At 36.0% G+C, this 19,432-nt stretch overlaps 1 protein-coding gene across 1 annotated transcript in view; it reads right to left on the reverse strand.

Annotated features, from left to right (window-relative positions):
* The window catches only part of LOC136255112 (uncharacterized), an 81,172-nt gene that overhangs the window by 10,994 nt on the left and 50,746 nt on the right, over positions 1-19,432 (reverse strand). The window contains exons 26-33 of the mRNA XM_066047831.1: positions 18,452-18,637; positions 14,751-15,059; positions 12,120-12,311; positions 10,223-10,798; positions 7,907-8,092; positions 6,452-6,643; positions 4,578-5,153; positions 2,954-3,139 (exon numbers count right to left, since the gene is read on the reverse strand). Coding sequence (XP_065903903.1) covers positions 2,954-3,139; positions 4,578-5,153; positions 6,452-6,643; positions 7,907-8,092; positions 10,223-10,798; positions 12,120-12,311; positions 14,751-15,059; positions 18,452-18,637 — 2,403 coding nt within the window. The remainder of the gene's footprint in view (positions 1-2,953; positions 3,140-4,577; positions 5,154-6,451; positions 6,644-7,906; positions 8,093-10,222; positions 10,799-12,119; positions 12,312-14,750; positions 15,060-18,451; positions 18,638-19,432) is intronic.

Genomic DNA, 19,432 nt, shown 5'->3' on the forward strand with positions numbered 1-19,432 from the left:
GATTTTGACTGCAAGTGGAGAGTTTGGAGGTGTAATGGACATTCTTCAGTCAATAACATTGTATGAATTAGGTATTAAATGTCCATTAGTAAATCTGCAGCTATAGCAATCTCACTTGTTTCACTACTTTTTAGCTATTACAACTTTTTCACTTTTGATCCCGAATCTAATTTAAAAATTCTTAATTTTTCCTTTTGAGATGTTTAATTTTTACAACACAATTATGACTACTGAACCTGCATCAAAAAAAAGAATGGCACTGGGGATCTGGGAGTAATGTCTGCATAACATAATGATGGGGTAAAAGAATAGGGAATTATTCTGGTATTTTGAAGTGATTGAAGAGCATAAATTGGCATAATATGCAATTTCACATAGGTTGAGATCTAGATACTCTAATAGAGCAGTCAGCTATACTCTACTAGAACAGTGAGCGGAGTAATCCTTACTGTATGTATTGCAACAGTAACTAAGCATCTTAGCAGCTAAAAGCTAACTTTCCTATCTAATAGAACAACATAATTACTATACCAAAATCCTGCTAAACATCATAAATTGCAAAAGTTGAACATTTTTTATAAAAATTGGGAATAATTTTGAGAATAATGGATACATTTGGGAATAATAAGAGCATAATGATAACTTTTTTCGAGAAATTTAGAATAGAATAATGAATTTGGAGCATAATTCCCTAAGGTCTAAAGTGTGGCACCAGGGATGCCTTAAAATTAATTTTGTGTCTGAACAAGTGCCCAATCAATTACTGAAAAGTGAAGTGTCCATTACACTTGATTTTCAGCTACTGTGAATTTCATCTCCATTGAAAATCCCATACCATGCAACCATAAAATTTCTTCTTTTACACAATAAGCAATTTCCCATGAAATTGACAGTATGTTCCACACATTACGCAGTGTTACAAACAAACAACAGTATGAGAAGTGTTTCTGCAATCAATCCACTTGCTAAGGAAGTACAGATATTTAGCATGATAGTTAGTCATCACAGCAACAGGGAAACCATATCATGCTATTGCAAATTTATGCCTTGCTTTGTCAGTGAAAAGAACTGGGACACAAAGGAGAACAAAGATAAGTCCTGTGATGTGTGTATTGTACATGCTGTGGTTGGCAAAAAGGCACATCTTGGGATGAAACAACACTGAACAGTGAGGAAATCAATCCTGTAGCCTTATCAGTTATATAATTTAAAAGAAATGAAAATTTCACAAAAACTTGTTGGAAGGGTTTGGGGTCAGTCTGAACACATTTGTGGGTTTGGCCATGCCCAACCAATGTTGCCAAGCTGTCGTGAGGCTGGTTTCTGAGTGATACTTATATGCAAGAATGCCAAAATCTCCATGATCCTTAATATACAGTAGTACCATACTGTATAATAATACAATTTCAATTGTTTCTAAGTTGCACATATTTATATACAATACTGCTTTAACATAACACCCCACTCTTGAGTGAGCAGTAGCTATACTACATACTTTTTTGAGCTAAAGTAAAACTAGAAAGAAATGCATCTGCAACTTGAAAAAGTGAGGATGAGCGTGAGTGCACGGACAGTACTGATTTCACAGCAAGACTCGCGATTACTTTACCTATACCACTATCAGTGTTTCAAAATGAGCAAGCTAAGACCTATAGCCAGTTTTAATTGCTAATCGCAATCACATGTGTGAAAGTATACAGTCTAGTATGATTGTGTTGTATATAATAGTGAGTTGTTCGGTGTTTCTACAGATTTACTACTGCTGCTACTGCTGTTTCTGTATGCTGCTTTTTGTATGTATTCTACTGTGGCTATTGATTATACTACATAACATGTAGTCACTCATCCATTTATCAAACAAACTCTCAAGCATAATAACAAGTATTTCGTAGTAACTTGCAATAATACCAAGACTTACTATAGTATGAATGCATAGATTCAAGAAGAAGGACTGTTAAAGCTGGGTTTCCTGCTAGAGTGATTGCGCAGTACTAAAGTAATTGCTCTAAAGAGAATGTTATTGTTAGATCATGTTTTTGCTGTTTCATCATTTATGTAACAAACACCCAACACTATAATTAACAAACACATAGCTAAATTAGCTGCATTGTTTGTAACTACATGTTACTACACACATACGTGATAACCAATGATTATTATCTATACCAAAACAGCTAAGCTGTGATGAAATGGTGCGGCCTCTAAAAAGACTTGGGTGAAAAAGTTGTAAAATCAAAGGTGGCGGCAAAGAAATGGTTGCAATGATACTAATGCCAATCATTTTTAATAATCACACCACAATGTTCACTTAACCAACCTTTTAATGTTAATCAAATTAATGTGGAAATGTATTTTTGTGCTGGTGAGGGTTCTCAAGGAAATATAATTTAACATGGAAATGTACTAATTTTGAGCCATAGTTAAATGTGTACCTCTTATCAGCACCCTTCACTCTCACCCACTGTGTGTGCAGCAACATCAATACACTATTAGATGGCTTCACAGTCAAAATCAACTGGTCTACCTTTGCTTGATGTTATTTCTACACTATGTACTGTTTTTTGGATCTTTAAAATTGGATGACAATGTGTACTGTAAAATTCTCTTTGTTTATCCACAACTTGGCCTACAGTAATTCTTGACTATGCTACAGTATCCTTTAAAAACAAATCAATGCTCGCACTGCTAATTCCCAATCAACCACCACTGAGAAGGATTTGCATGACACCTCAAACTCCCAAAATATTGGGTAATGATCCACTTGAGAGTGAATCCCTAGGAAGCTAATTAGTGTAAATCTGGCAAGCATAGATAACATTACAATTATCTCATGGCTTCAACAATTAGCTAGCAAGCAACAACACCCTGAATACTTAAAATTCTCAAGCTATAGTTCTAGATGATAATATAAGATAGTTTGAATACCAGAGGTGCCTATAGATTAAACACATACCTCGTGTACACACAGTGTCAGTACCACTCCAGCTTCCATCAATCTGACATGTCCTATTGTTACTACCACTTAGCTCATAACCATCATCACATGTGAAGGTACAAGTGTCTCCAAGACTAGGTTGTCCATCATTTCCCAGTGAACAATCAATATCTCCATTATCAGGAGCAGTAAGTGGTTGACATGCTGTGAGTAAACAATGAAGGATGTATGAAAGGTGTGATGTAGTTTGAAGATACACCAGTTAAGTTTCTGTGTTAAGTTGCTATATGCACAAGTTTAGGTCTACAATGTACTCAGTTATTGCAAATTAGGTCTACATACATAGCACTTTGTTAAGTTACTGAGTGCTATGTAGACCTGTATTTACTACAAGTTTAATTGCAATATTTGATTAGAAATTGTGTAACATGCGTTACAACCAACCACCACTTGGGTACACAAGATTTAGTAAACATTAAATTCAGAGTATAAAAGTTTGTCAGTGATAAAAGATATATCAATCAACAGACACATCCTCTCTGTTTCTTGATGATGATAACTGTCAAAATTCTGATTGACCATCGGTACAATTTGAATATAAATGCTTTACCATAATGGTATGTGTATCATATCAGTAAAAGTCATTGCCATTATAAAGATCATTGTCAAGATTATTGGCTTTGTTTCTAGTGCTTGGCATAAAGGTTTATTCTACTAGGATTTCTCCTTTGGGGGTCAGAAATTTGAGGGGTAACTGAGTAAAAGTCTATGGGTAGCTTCCTATACTTATCCTTTTCCAAGTTCACAACCATTCAACTGTCTGACATTGGATATGAGGGTATTTTGACCATTATGTGTGTCATTTTAAGAACAAGAATAACCTAAGTACAGTGAAGTTGTCCCTCACAATTATTTTTAAGTAGAATCTGAAATATTTGGAAAGTATCCCTCCTCCTACCAGCTCTAGAATAAATATACTGCTTGGTATGCAGCTCAAATGTTGAGAATAGCAGCAAAGAAATTAAACCCTGTGTTATCAGCCAAAAGTCTTTGTGCAAAATATCTATTCATTCTAACATGGTGTGAATATTAAGCCATGTGTATTAACTACTTTTGACAACTACTGCTGAGCAGTTTTGATATTTCATAAGCAGTACGATATTGTTACTTGATATTGTGTTGTAACTATATCATCAGTATGCCTTATATAGTTAGATGTCTTTCTAGACCTCTACTACAAGATGCAGATACATCTAATCATTTTCACTTAAGACAGAATTGTGTTGACAAGCTGTTTGTAGTATATTATTATCCACACAAAAACAGCCAAACTGTGAAAAAATGGTGCGGCCTTAAAAAGCCTGGGTGAAAAAAGTTGTGAAATCAAAGGTGGCGGCCAAGAATTAGGTTGGTACTAAAAATTTGTAGTTAACCACCAACCAACAAATTACACTTTAAGACATTAAAATATTGAAAGCTGTAACATCCTAATAAAAACATGGTAGTTACAGTTGTGCAGGAGAAGTATTGACTGTACTTTGGTTTCTAGCTATAATAATTATATCATTCTAACCCTTCTTTTGGAATTATTCATACTTGCAAGTACTTGCTTGCATTGTTTTACTATTGCTTATGGACTAACTTTCTTCTTTGCATATCGTCTGAGTGAAGTTTTCTGTTAACTCAATAACAGTGTCCATATCAAACTCATCTGTGAAGAACACAAGTGAGGGGTCACTAGCAATGGCATTCAGTTCATCAATGTTAGCACCACCCAATCCTGCAGCATAAACCTGATAGATACCAGCTGCATGAAGAGTATCAGCAGCAGCTATTGTCCTCCTTCGATTATTAGATCTTCCATCAGTTACAACAATAGCAATTTGGGTACGTCCATTTCTCACTCCCATTGTACCATCTTGTGCACTGGATAACAGAAGCTGTAAAGCAGCTGCTGTGTTAGTTCCTCCAGTGGGGTATGGTATACCAGGATTGATAGCAGGTAAAAGAGTTGCTTTACTGGTGTGTTGCTGTAGATTAAATTCGATAGATGCACTACCACTAAACACTATCACTCCAACTAAGCTATCTTGTAGACCAATGGTCAGAGTATCAGATACACTTTCAACAAATTCTCTTATCAACTGGAATCGAGTTGCTGTAATACTTCCAGAACCATCCAATACAAAAACCAAATCAATGCCAGAATTTTCACATTCTACAAAAAATAATTTCAGGGTGTACATACAACCTTGTAATCTATTGAACATTTCACAAGCAGTTTAATGTTAAACACTATCCCACCAGGGTCCCATAAGAAGACTGAACCTATTACTACTAGGAGTCAGATTTGTATCAGAGATACTTCACTATTGATATTGATACAAACAAACAAAATATTCATGTCACACTTATATTATTTACATACAATGTAAATTTTAATAGGCACTTATAAAGAAAGTGAAATGACAGATGACATTGGCTAACACATTAACGGGCAATTAGGTTTGTTTGAAGTAATTCTGTAAAAAGACCTGAAAGTTAAGAGGAGTTCTTATAAGCAATCAGGAGCCTATACTGTATTTAGTGGAATATGCAGTCTATCACTTCAACCATTCATCACAACAGTCAATATCATCTAATGATTAGGCAATCTTGTGAGACTGGATCACTACTAGGGACCCGCCGATTATGCTAGAATAATTATGAGTATAATAGGTACCTGAAAGCATTGAGCATAATACTAGCATAATAGGAAGAATATTTGAACCATACTACAAATCTTTGATGGTCAAAATACACATCACAGAAAAAGTTTGATATACTCTAATAGAATGCTCAATAACTCTAATAGAACAATCAGAGAGCTGATTGTTCTATTAGAGTATATCGATCTTTTCTGTCAGATGCATTATGAAGAGCAAAGAGGTGCTTCAGCCACTTATTATGTGTCCATAACTACAAATTTATTAGCAAAACATGGGAAACGAGGCATAAAGCTTGAGCATAATTTGAGCATAATAGGTAAACTTTTTGAGCAGCGCAGCATAGCATAATAGGTAAAATTTTGAGCATAATAGGCGGGTCCCTACTCACTACTAAAGAAAGAGAAACAGCACACTAATGATAAAGACCTAGGGTCCTACACACATACAGTTTTTTTTCCCACCAAATCCAAGGTTATCTAGATCTTACATACATTCAGGTAGTGTGTTGTCACCATATAATAGTAAGAGCATGAATTCTTGGCAATAACAATTGTATATAACCATCAAGTAGGATAAAATTGTTGCATAAATAACAGGCTAAATAAGCACTATGCTATGTGTCAACTTCAATGTTTAAACAGCTGAAGGGGTTAGCTTCCGTGCACAGATGGAGAGAAATTAACTACAACATACTCTCTGTTTCCTTTGAGGTATGGTTTCAACAATATATACAAGGACAAAAAGCTTGCAAAGTTTAATATTATAATAATTCATTTACCATAAACTACAAAAAAGTGTATGTACATACCTATTGTACAAGTAGTGTCATTACCACTCCAGCTCCCATCATCTCCACATGTTCTACTGGTACTACCTCCTAGTTCATAACCATCATCACATGTGAAGGTACAAGTGTCTCCAGGATTAGCATCTCCATCATCTCCCAGTGAACAGCCAATATCTCCATTATCAGGAGCAGTAAGTGGTGGACATGTTACCACTACAGGTAAAATACATACTGATTTATACTTGTTTATTTTATCCCTTGCTTCTAATATTATGAACTCTTGATGACAAGAGTTCATAATATTAAACACTCAGTATGCCCTGTACAAACACACTGCCACAAGTTCACCATTAATGCCTCTGTTGGTTAATTGGTGATGAATGCGACTCTACCTGGTAGAAAAGAACTGTTGATGGGTGTTGAATATGGTAAAGCCATTATTTTAAAGAACAAAGTGAGGTACTTATACTCTACTAGTGGCAGTGAATTTGTTTAATATATCATGTCAGTTAGATACTCTCCCTTACTACATAATAATTATTATGAACTGTTGCTTCTAAGTAGATTTCCACACCTAACATATGCAATAAGAAAAATTAAATCATTCTTGCAACCCAAATTTAGTAGACTATTCATTGTAGCAGGAAAAAAATCTAATAACACTATTACAATGTGGCTTTACTATAATCATGGCTCTAACAATTACCTCACTAACTCTGCCTTAATCATAATTAACAGGTCTGCAGTCTATAGTCATCATTGTATATGTACATTGGTATAATTATTAAATATATGTACATGTCTGATATGGGAGTCAACAGCTTTAAATAACTGAAGATGGTGTGATCATTTTAGCCAAACTTTAAAGTTAACCAAATGTGAAATGTGTGTGTTTTGTGCTGGCAAGAGTTTCCAAGGAAGTATACTTTAACCGGCACATGCCAGCACACTCTTGTTAACTTTGAGTTGTATCTCTCATCAGTACCAGCGCTGATCAGCACTCTTCACTCTCTACCACATTGTGAACACTTGGACTACTTCTTGGGCTTAGCTATCTTTAAGTCTTATGTGCATAATTGTAAAGTTATTACTACAGTAAATATTAAATGTTTTGTTAACAGATTTGGGAAAACTAGTCTTATTACCTGTGACAACAATGATTTCTCACCACAGACATATATAGCTATATATCATTGTACTATTAGATGATTTTACTGTCAATATCAACTGGTCTACTTTGGCTGGATGCTATTTCACTACTGCGTACTGTTTGTTCAGATCTGTTTTGTAACAAAATTGGTTTGAGATTTTATCCACCTACAACTTGGCATAATATTACACTCTGAACAGTTAAAGTTGGTTTTTCAAGTTATGGTTCTGGACCTAGTTAAACTGCAGCTGGATATTGTGGATAACATAAGATAGTCACAATACCAGAGGTGCATATACATAGATTAAACTGTGACATTAACATACCTCGTGTACACACAGTGTCAGTACCACTCCAGCTTCCATCAATCTGACATGTCCTATTGGTACTACCACTTAGCTCATAGCCATCATCACATGTGAAGGTACAAGTGTCTCCAAGACTAGGTTGTCCATCATTTCCCAGTGAACAATCAATAACTCCACTATCAGGAGCAGTAAGTGGTTGGCATGCTGTGAGTAGACAACAAAGAATGTATGAAAGGTGTGATGTAGTTTGAAGATACAATGATCAAGTTTTTGTGGCTTATTCAGTATTGTACTTGACCTAATATTTACTGTACTTGGCATGATCTGAAATGTGCACAGATTTAATTGCCAATATTTGGTTAGATAATGTGCATTGCAACCAACTACTGCTTGAAACAAGACTTATTATAACAGTTATGTATGTCACTGATAAAAGAGATGTCAACTGGCACATCGTCTTGTTAATGTCTGTCAAAATTCTGATTGACCATCAGTATGGTTTGAAGAAAGATAATGGTATGTGTATTTAGAAATTTATTAATGCAAATATCATTTCCATGCTAATAAAGATTATTAGCTTTGTTTACAGTACTTGGTATGTAACTCAAATATTGAGAATAGTAGCAGAAATTAAATTTGTGTCACCAGTGCAAAGAATCAGTGCAGATACCTAAATTCATTCTTACATAAGGTCACATTGTGTAAATTTGAAGCCATGTGTGTTGTATCTATATACTATTATCAACCATCATTAATAGTGTAAGCAGAAAGATGGCACATAAGTCTTTTCCAAATGCCTCTTAACATCAACAGGTTTGAAAAAAGTAATAGCTGTTGATTAAGCCAATTTGTGCTGCAAGTATTGGAAAGAATTAGTTGCAGTTATTTACTTAAATTGTTCACTCCAATGAATTTGTACAGGAACAAGTGTTTCATGTTTGCACACCTCAATTGCCGTATGGGATATATTGAAGCCTCATAACTTGCTTGTATAAACAGTTCTGGTGTTTCGAGGGCTTCACAGTCTACTAAATGTTTGTATTATAGAAGAATAATGGATCAGGTAAAAGCAACTAACTAAAGATGAATCTAACATCATTATAAATTAATAAAATCTCTTGGCAGATATGGTTAATCTTATATGCATTATAAGATAACACTTGAGCTTGTTAAATATTATTGTAAGTCAGTCATGCACATACATAAATACAGTAGGACCTTCATTATCCGAACTTCGATTATACGAAAAGTAGCGGTGACAGTCCTATTAGAGTATTTTGTCAAAGATGTATGTCCTATTAGAGTAGTTCAACAGAGCTCTGTATATAAATCAATGGACTTCATTTATCACTTCTCTGAACACTTTTGTGATTCAGCTGGCATGCAGGTGTTCGAATAATGGAGGTTCTACTGTAGCTAAGAAACAAAATTTATAAAGTGTGATATCTGGTAACAAAGTCAACTAGATTGATACTAATAAATTGTAGCTAATCACCGTGCAGCATGCCTCTGAACAGCCTCTAACAGATGTGAACCTGTTAGAGGCTGTTCAAGACGTACTGCACGGTGGGTTTGTGGAAGTCACTGGAACCAAACTACGCACTCTTGGTCTATTCCTCATGATGTGTGCTATAGAAAGCTGTGTTTACCATCCTTATCTGCCAGGTGGGACTATTTGTCAGTGTGTGCTCTTCAAGACATTTGTCATGCTGGTTCTATTAAGTTTTCAAACTATTGTACATACAACACTATGCCTATGCGTAGCCATTGTCTTACCCTCATACCCCCACCTTCATCAATCAATGCTAGACGATATTCTTATTTTGTTAATGTTTGTTTTGTGTGGAACAAAGTAACAATCAGTATTCTGGGAATTGAGAGCTGTTCTGTTTTTCGCCACACTATTTACAAACACTTTTGTTGTAATTTTTAAATGTAGTTGATTTGTTGTTTTGTAGATGTAATTATAATTGTTGTTGATTGTTTTGTTTTGTAAGTGTTATTTTGTGTGTGTTTTGTTTAGTTGTTGTATGTGTTTTGTACTAGGACAGTAACTTGTACAGGCTTGCCTTTTGTGCTGTTCCTTCCCTCGTGGTAAATTGATAATAAATAAATACACCTCAAGGGCATTAAAATGTTGAAAGCTGTAACATCTTTAAAGTACAGTATATAATCCATAGCAGTTAGAATAGTGCAGTAGAATAATTGGTTCTACTTCCATTTCTAGTACGTATATCATTCTAACCCTTCCTCTGGAATTATTTGTATCAAGAGTTATTAACCCTTGTTTATACTTATAACGCTAGCTTGAATTACTACTATTTAAAGACTAACTTTCTTCTTTGCATATCGTCTGAGTGAAGTTTTCTGTTAACTCAATAACAGTGTCCATATCAAACTCATCTGTGAAGAACACAAGTGATGGGTCACTAGCAATGGCATTCAGTTCATCAATGTTAGCACCACCCAATCCTGCAGCATAAACCTGATAGATACCAGCTGCATGAAGAGTATCAGCAGCAGCTATTGTCCTCCTTCGATTATTAGATCTTCCATCAGTTACAACAATAGCAATTTGGGTACGTCCATTTCTCACTCCCATTGTACCATCTTGTGCACTGGATAACAGAAGCTGTAAAGCAGCTGCTGTGTTAGTTCCTCCAGTGGGGTATGGTATACCAGGATTGATAGCAGGTAAAAGAGTTGCTTTACTGGTGTGTTGCTGTAGATTAAATTCGATAGATGCACTACCACTAAACACTATCACTCCAACTAAGCTATCTTGTAGACCAATGGTCAGAGTATCAGATACACTTTCAACAAATTCTCTTATCAACTGGAATCGAGTTGCTGTAATACTTCCAGAACCATCCAATACAAAAACCAAATCAATGCCAGAATTTTCACATTCTACAAAAAATAATTTCAGGGTGTACATACAACCTTGTAATCTATTGAACATTTCACAAGCAGTTTAATGTTAAACACTATCCCACCAGGGTCCCATAAGAAGACTGAACCTATTACTACTAGGAGTCAGATTTGTATCAGAGATACTTCACTATTGATATTGATACAAACAAACAAAATATTCATGTCACACTTATATTATTTACATACAATGTAAATTTTAATAGGCACTTATAAAGAAAGTGAAATGACATTGGCTGACAGATGACATTGGCTAACACATTAATGGGCAATTAGGTTTGTTTGAAGTAATTCTGTAAAAAGACCTGAAAGTTAAGAGGAGTACTTATAAGCAATCAGGAGCGTATTCTGTATTTAGTGGAATATGCAGTCTATCATTTCAACCATTCATCACAACAGTCGTTATCTTCTAATGATTAGGCAACCTTGTGTGAATAGGATCACTAGGGACCCGCTGATTATGCCGGAATAATTATGAGCATAATAGGTACCTGAAAGCATTGAGCATAATGCTAGCATAATAGGAAGAATATTTGAACCATACTACAAATCTTTGATGGTCAAAATACATATCACAGAAAAAGATTGATATACCCTAATAGAATGGTCAATAACTCTAATAGAACAGTCAATAACTCTAATAGAACAATCAAAGAGCTGATTGTTCTATTAGAGTATATCGATCTTTTCTGTCAGATGCATTATGAAGAGCAAAGAGGTGCTTCAGCCACTTATTATGTGTCCATAACTACAAATTTATTAGCAAAACATGGGAAACGAGGCATAAAGCTTGAGCATAATTTGAGCATAATAGGTAAAATTTTTGAGCAATGCAGCATAGCATAATAGGTAAATTTTTGAGCATAATAGGTGGGTCCCTACTCACTACTAAAGAAAGAGAAACAGCACACACTAATGATAAAGACCTAGGGTCCTACACACATACAGTTTTTCCCACCGAATCCAAGGTTATCTAGATCTTACATACATTCAGGTAGTGTGTTGTCACCATATAATAGTAAGAGCATGAATTCTTGGCAATAACAATTGTATATAACCATCAAGTAGGATTGTTGCATAAGTAACAGGCTAAATAAGCACTATGCTATGTGTCAACTTCAATGTTTAAACAGCTGAAACAGTTAGCTTCCGTGCACAGATGGAGTTAAATTAACTACAACATACTCTCCGTTTCCTTTGAGGTATGGTTTCAATAATATATACAAGGACAAAAAGCTTGCAAAGTTTAATATTATAATAATTCATTTACCATAAACTACAAAAAAGTGTATGTACATACCTATTGTACAAGTAGTGTCATTACCACTCCAGCTCCCATCATCTCCACATGTTCTACTGGTACTACCTCCTAGTTCATAACCATCATCACATGTGAAGGTACAAGTGTCTCCAGGATTAGCATCTCCATCATCTCCCAGTGAACAGCCAATATCTCCATTATCAGGAGCAGCAAGTGGTGGACATGTTACCACTACAGGTAAAATACATACTGATTTATACTTGTTTATTCTATCTAACCCAAAACAGCCAAACTGTAAAAAAAGAGTGCGGCCTTCAAAAAGGCTATGATGAAGAAAAGATGTGAAATCCAAGGTGGTGGCCAAGAAATGGCTGTGATGGTAGGTTGATGGTAAAAATTTTAATGACGACAATTCAGGTGAATTTTGTGCCAAGACCAAGCGGCACCAAATTCACCTGAGTTGTTGTTATTAAAATTTTTACCATTAACCTACCATCACAGCCATTTCTTGGCCGCCACCTTGGATTTCACATCTTTTTTCACCATAGCCTTTTTGAAGGCCGCACTCTTTTTTTACAGCTTGGCTGTTTTGGATTAGATTATACTGACACTGCATTTTGATTGCCAACATTGCACACTTGGGGTTAAACACCTTACTAGACAATATGGTAGATATTACCCAGGCAATAAATATCATATTGTCCAAGTAAATTCTTTGAAGTGTGGCTTTGCTAGGATATGAATACAAGTAAGGTCCTTATTAGTTGGTGCTATAAGCAGAGGAGGAAGTTACTAACAGAGAAGTCACGTTCACTCTCTAAAAATGTAATATCAGCTAGCAACTAAGTGGTACCTATTTTTAGCAGCCATCAAACAGGTAACCAGCAACCTTTAGTCTCCCTCCTTGTACGTTGATCTAACAACTTTATTATTGTCAATAGACTACAAGCCACATGACTACTTTGGACTTCTGGACCATGGAACCCTGTGGAACCCTTTGTTTCAAACTCTAGATTATTTATACCACAGCTTGTTGGTGTACCGACACAGCAACAAGCCCAATTAGTATGGCATTGGTTATCCAGTAAAGCTCCCATGCATTGCCAACGTTGCAGGCACATAATTGCTGTTTTTTATCACCCCAGAGACAGGAATCTATTGAGACACAAGTACACAGAAAAATTTGGAATTTTCGACTAAAGTAGGGACCATAGCACATTGATAAAAGTACTGAAGCAAGCTGGAGTAGTGCACAATATTAAATCACAGTAAACAATAAGAAGTGCTATATCCCTACTGTGCATTTCCATTATGGTATCTTGAGCACAATAGGGATATAACACTTCCTATTGTTTTACTGTGATTTAATATTATGCACTACTCCAGCTTGTTTCAGTACTTTTATCAATGTGCTATGGTCCCTACTCTAGTTGAAAATTCCAAATTTTTCTGTGTACTTGTTTGTTAACATTTTTTCGTAAATAATTATTATTGAACCCACACATACCACATCTGAAATAGTGACGCGTGCCTCAATTATCATCTGAAAAGTGAAGTATCCATTACGCTTCTTTGTCGGCTATGTTCAACCCATTACACAGCAGTACGAATTAAGAACTGATTGAAAAGCACCTCTGCTATCAAAATAGCCACTATGAAAAATACAGACAATTTATGAAGGTAAGCCATCATGTGCTACCGCCAAATTGACACTTTTCACTGTCAGCAAAGATGAATGGGACACAAAGGAGAACACTGGTAAGTCCATGAAGAATGCACTGTACGTACTGCAGTATGCCAAAAGGCACATGTCCGGCCGAAGCGACGTCAAACAGTGAAAACAATCAAGCCCCTAGCCTTAGCCATTATCAAGTTACGCTTGTCTGAAGGTATCAGTCAGTTACTCAGTCAGTATAGACAATTCTGTTAAAAAAATTTTTTTAAATTTCCATGGTAACTTGTTGAAAGCATTTTGGGTCAATCTGAAAACTTGTTTGGGCTTCGTTTTACCAAACCAATACTGCCTCAAAATCCATACTGCCTCAAACCAATACTGCCTCATCACTTACGGGTCTGCACGTTTTCACAATTTGTTTGTCAGACATTAGGGCTTGTGTCCACATCGTGCCTTTAAAAGTTACTGTAGGGATTACAGGTTTAAATGGAGAAAATACGCGTACGGCCAACCAGAATTAGATAATGTCGGCCTAGATGGCCGGTGCAAACACGGGCAAGATGACTGGTATAACGTGACGATATGTGCAACACAAGGTAGAGAAATAAAGTGAAATATGTCTAAATACGGCTATATTTTTTATTTTAGCAAGGTCACAAGAAAACGACCATGATTAAAGATTTTTTTATTACACAACGCAATACAAATCTATTGAGAGATATTGCATAATCCAGGGCTAATATTGTGAAACCGACCCTACGCGTAAATAACTCACAGTAGTGGCCGCATCTTTTAATTGGGCATGCGCTTCGTAGTTTCTTGGCCGCGCGCCTCACTACCGTGAGTCTTGATGATAAACAAGGGATCTACAGGATTTAGATACCTGTGTAAGTGGCCAATGAATTTTATCTTGCTGTGGTGGACTACGTAAATAGTGTTACATAACTGCAACACGCTATCCCCAACTAGCACAAAATGCAGTATATATCACTTACGTTGAACTACTATCATGGTGGCTTCCTCATCAAACCCAAATCTATTGTCTGCTCTACACGAATAAATGTCTCCATCATTCACATTTGATACAGTGATCGTTGAAACATTTCCAAATGATGTATCCTCCAGTCCATTTCTAAACCAACTAATAGTTATTGGACGTGTTCCACTGGCAATGTTACATTTAATGGTAATGTCATTTCCACCAATAACATATGCAGGTGTCCCTATTTGGACCATTTTGTCTCCAGGGGTAATAGGATCTGGTTGTGGTACAAATGGTCCCTCGTCAATATCCGGTGGACCGCCTAAAAACAGTTGTACATTGAAGAATCACTTTAAGATATATATTTATATATATAGAAAAAAACAGCTATAGTCAAATGCAATGCTGAGCAACCACTGAATGTTGTGGATACTAATAGTAATGTACTGAAACCATAAAATAAATGATATTAGACAGCTAAACCAGTTCAAAATATTAACTACTAAATGAAAACACTTGTAAAGTGCAGATATTAGCATCTAATATCTGCATCTAATATCCTGTTATTAGCATCTAATCCAAAACAGCCAAGATGTAAAAAAGAGTGTGGCCCTCAAAAAGGCTATGGTGAAAAAAGATGTGAAATCCAAGGTGGCGGCCAAGAAATAGCTGTGATGGTAGGTTAATGGTAAAAATTTTAATAACAACAATTCAGGTGAATTTGTGCCAAGACCAAGCGGCACTAAAATTCACCTGAATTGTTGTTATTAAAATTTTACCATTAACCTACCATCACAGCCATTTCTTGGCCGTCACCTTGGATTTCACATCTTTTTTCACCATAGCCTTTTTGAGGGCCGCACTCTTTTTTTTACAGATTGGCTGTTTTGGATTAGATTTCACTTCTTTTTGTATTTGTATACCCCAAAGCTGGCCTATGGCTGGCTTTGAGGTTTTTTTAACCTATCTTTTCTTCTTTACCACAGGAAGAAGAAAAAGATGAAACAAATGTTGAATGCTTTAAATATTTCTCTAAATTTACATTTTATATATGTAATGCATATTTATTACAGAACTCTCCATGGTGATTTCTTTGTAACTGAACACTTTACAAGGAAACTTCTTCTAGCTGATCTCTCTACAGGGTGAATTGTTTGTAGCTGAACGATCTACAAGGTAACTTCTTCTAGCTGATCTCTCTACAGGGTGATTTGTTTGTAGCTGAACTCTCTACAAGGAAACCTCTTCTAACTGAGCTCTGTACAGGGTGAATTGTTTGTAGCTGAAGTATCTACAAGGTAACTTCTTCTAGCTGATCTCTCTACAGGATGATTTGTTTGTAGCTGAACTATCTACAAGGTAACTTCTTCTAACTGATCTCTCTACAGGGCAATTTGTTTGTAGCTGAACTCTCTACATGGTGGTTTCTTTGTAGCTGAACTCTACAAGGTGATTTCTTCTAGCTGAACTATCTCTTTCCGTAGTTGAACTATCTCTTTCCGTAGTTGAACTCCCTACAAGGTAACTTCTTCTAGCTGATCTCTCTATAGGGTTAATTGTTTGTAGCTGAACTCTCCACAGGGTGATTTGTTTGTAACTGATCTCTATACAGGTTACTTGTTTCTAGCTGATCTCTTGAATTCTCTTCAGGGTGACTGCTCTATTAGGGTGACTGCTCTATTAGGATGACTGTTCTATTAGAGTATCTCGATCTCGCACTTGCTACACAGAGTTGGATTTCGTGTTATAACTCCGTGGTTTTAAGTGTGATTCTTCTACACCATTGAAGAGCCTTTCTAAGATGAATACTCCATCTGTACAGCAAATTTCAAAGCATTACCCAAAGCGGTTTATCTGGTAGGCGTGGCAAGCAGTCATTTTTTTATTAGCTAATCTCGGTTGCGTAATTGTTACACACTGTTGGTTTTTTCGTGGTATCTTCCTGGTTTTTAGCTCGATTTCTTTCAAACCACAAAAGGTTTGAGGTTCAACAGTTAACCTATTCACCCACCGAATTTCAGCTTCTTCCCATACGCGGTTTACCCTGTAGGCGTGACAACATATTGGTGTTATTTATCGTGAATATTTGCTCATAACTCTTTGCCTGTTTATAGTATTCCAGGCACATTTGGAACTGAGATGCGCCTTTATACCCCCCTTCTGTGTGCCAAATTTCAAGGCAATCAGATAAGGCGTTCGCGTTTTATAGCAGTTTTTGTAAGTGTGCGAAAAGAGGAAGAAAATTAAGAAGAAAAAAAACGAAGAAACTAAGCCAATTTGTGAAGTTGCATATCTCGGGAACGCCTGAAGCGATTTCGCTTCAATTTGGAATTCGGAGTACTGAAGTTGGAGGGAGTGTCTACAGCAAAAATCGTCTTGTTTCATCAAGGCAGTACAGAGCTACAGAGGTGCGAAAATTGCGTTTTCTTTCTTCCTGTCAATATACTCATGGGTGGTGCGCGCTGGCTTCTTGGGCCGCATGACACACTACCGTGTGTCTTGATCCTTTGCTTCTAATATTATGAACTCTTGATGACAAGAGTTCATAATATTAAACACTCAGTATGCCCTGGACAAACACACTGCCACAAGTTCACCATATATTAATGCCTCTGTCGGTTAATTGGTGTTGAATGCGACTCCACCTGGTAGAAAAGAACTGTCGATGGGTGTTGAATATGGTAAAGCCATTATTTTAAAGAACAAAGTGAGGTGCTTATACTCTACTAATGGCAGTGAATTTGTTGAATACATCATGTCTCCCTTACTACATAATAATTATTATGAACTGTTGCTTCTAAGTAGATTTTTGCACCTAACATATGCAATAAGAAAAATTAAATCATTCTTGCAACCCAAATTTAGTAGACTATCCATTGTGGCACAGAAAAACATCTAATAACACTATTACAATGTGGCTTTACTATAATCATGGTTCTAACAATTACCTCACTAACTCTGCCTTAATCATAATTAACAGGTCTGCAGTCTATAGTCATCCTTGTATATGTACATTGGTATAATTATTAATAATATGTACATGTCTGATGTGGGAGTCAACAGCTTTAAATAACTGAAGATGGTGTGATCATTTTAGCCAAACTTTAAAGTTAACCAAATGTGAAATGTGTGTGTTTTGTGCTGGCAAGAGTTTCTGAGGAAGTACACTTTAACTTGGCACATGCCAGCACACTCTTGTTAACTTTGAGTTGTATCTCTCATCAGTACAAGCGCTGATCAGCACTCGTAATTCTCTACCACATTGTGAACACTTGGACTACTTCTTGGGCTTAGCTACCTTTAAGTCTTATGTGCATAATAGTAAAGTTATTACTACAGTAAATATTAAAATAATGTTTTGGTAGCAGATTTGGGTAAACTAGTCTTATTACCTGTGACAGCAATGATTTCTCACCACAGGCATTATATAGCTATATATCATTGCACTATTAGATGATTTTACTGTCAATATCAACTGGTCTACTTTGGCTGGATGCTATTTCACTACTGCGTACTGTTTGTGCAGATCTGTTTTGAAACAAAATTGGTTTGAGATTTTATCCACCTACAAATTGGCACTCTGAACAGTTAAAGTTGGTTTTTCAAGTTATGGTTCTGGACCTAGTTAAACTGCAGCTGGATATTGTGGATAACATAAGATAGTCACAATACCAGAGGTGCATATACGTAGATTAAACTGTGACATTAACATACCTCGTGTACACACAGTGTCAGTACCACTCCAGCTTCCATCAATCTGACATGTCCTATTGTTACTACCACTTAGCTCATAGCCATCATCACATGTGAAGGTACAAGTGTCTCCAAGACTAGCTTGTCCATCATTTCCCAGTGAACAATCAATATCTCCATTATCAGGAGCAGTAAGTGGTTGGCATGCTGTGAGTAGACAACAAAGAATGTATGAAAGGTGTGATGTAGTTTGAAGGTACAATGGTCAAGTATCTGTTGCTTATTCAGTATTGTACTTGACCTAATATTTACTGTACTTGGCATGATCTGAAATGTGCACAGATTTAATTGCCAATATTTGGTTAGATAATGTGCATTGCAACCAACCACTTCTTGGGTACAAGACTTATTATAACAGTTATGTATGTCACTGATAAAAGAGATGTCAACTGGCACATCCTCTTGTTAATGTCTGTCAAAATTCTGATTGACCATCAGTACGGTTTGAAGAAAGATAATGGTATGTGTATTTAGAAGTTTATTAATGCAAAGATCATTTCCATGCTAATAAATATTATTAGCTTTGTTTACAGTATTTGGTATGCAACTCAAATATTGAGAATAGCAGCAGAAATTAAACTTGTGTCACCAGTGCAAAGAATCAGTGCAGATACCTAAATTCATTCTTACATAAGGTCACATTGTGTAAATTTGAAGCCATGTGTGTTGTATCTATATACTATTATCAACCATCACTAATAGTGTAAGCAGAAAGATGGCACATAAGTCTTTTCCAAATGCCTCTTAACATCAACAGGTTTGAAAAAAGTAATAGCTGTTGATTAAGCCAATTTGTGCTGTAAGTATTGGAAAGAATTAGTTGCAGTTATTTACTTAAATTGTTCACTCCAATGAATTTGTACAGGAACAAGTGTTTCATGCTTGCACACCTCAATTGCCCATATTTAATGTATGGGATATTTTGAAGCCTCATAACGTGCT

Source organism: Dysidea avara, chromosome 5 (genome assembly GCF_963678975.1).
Source record: "Dysidea avara chromosome 5, odDysAvar1.4, whole genome shotgun sequence".
NCBI classification, from domain to species: Eukaryota; Metazoa; Porifera; class Demospongiae; order Dictyoceratida; family Dysideidae; genus Dysidea; species Dysidea avara.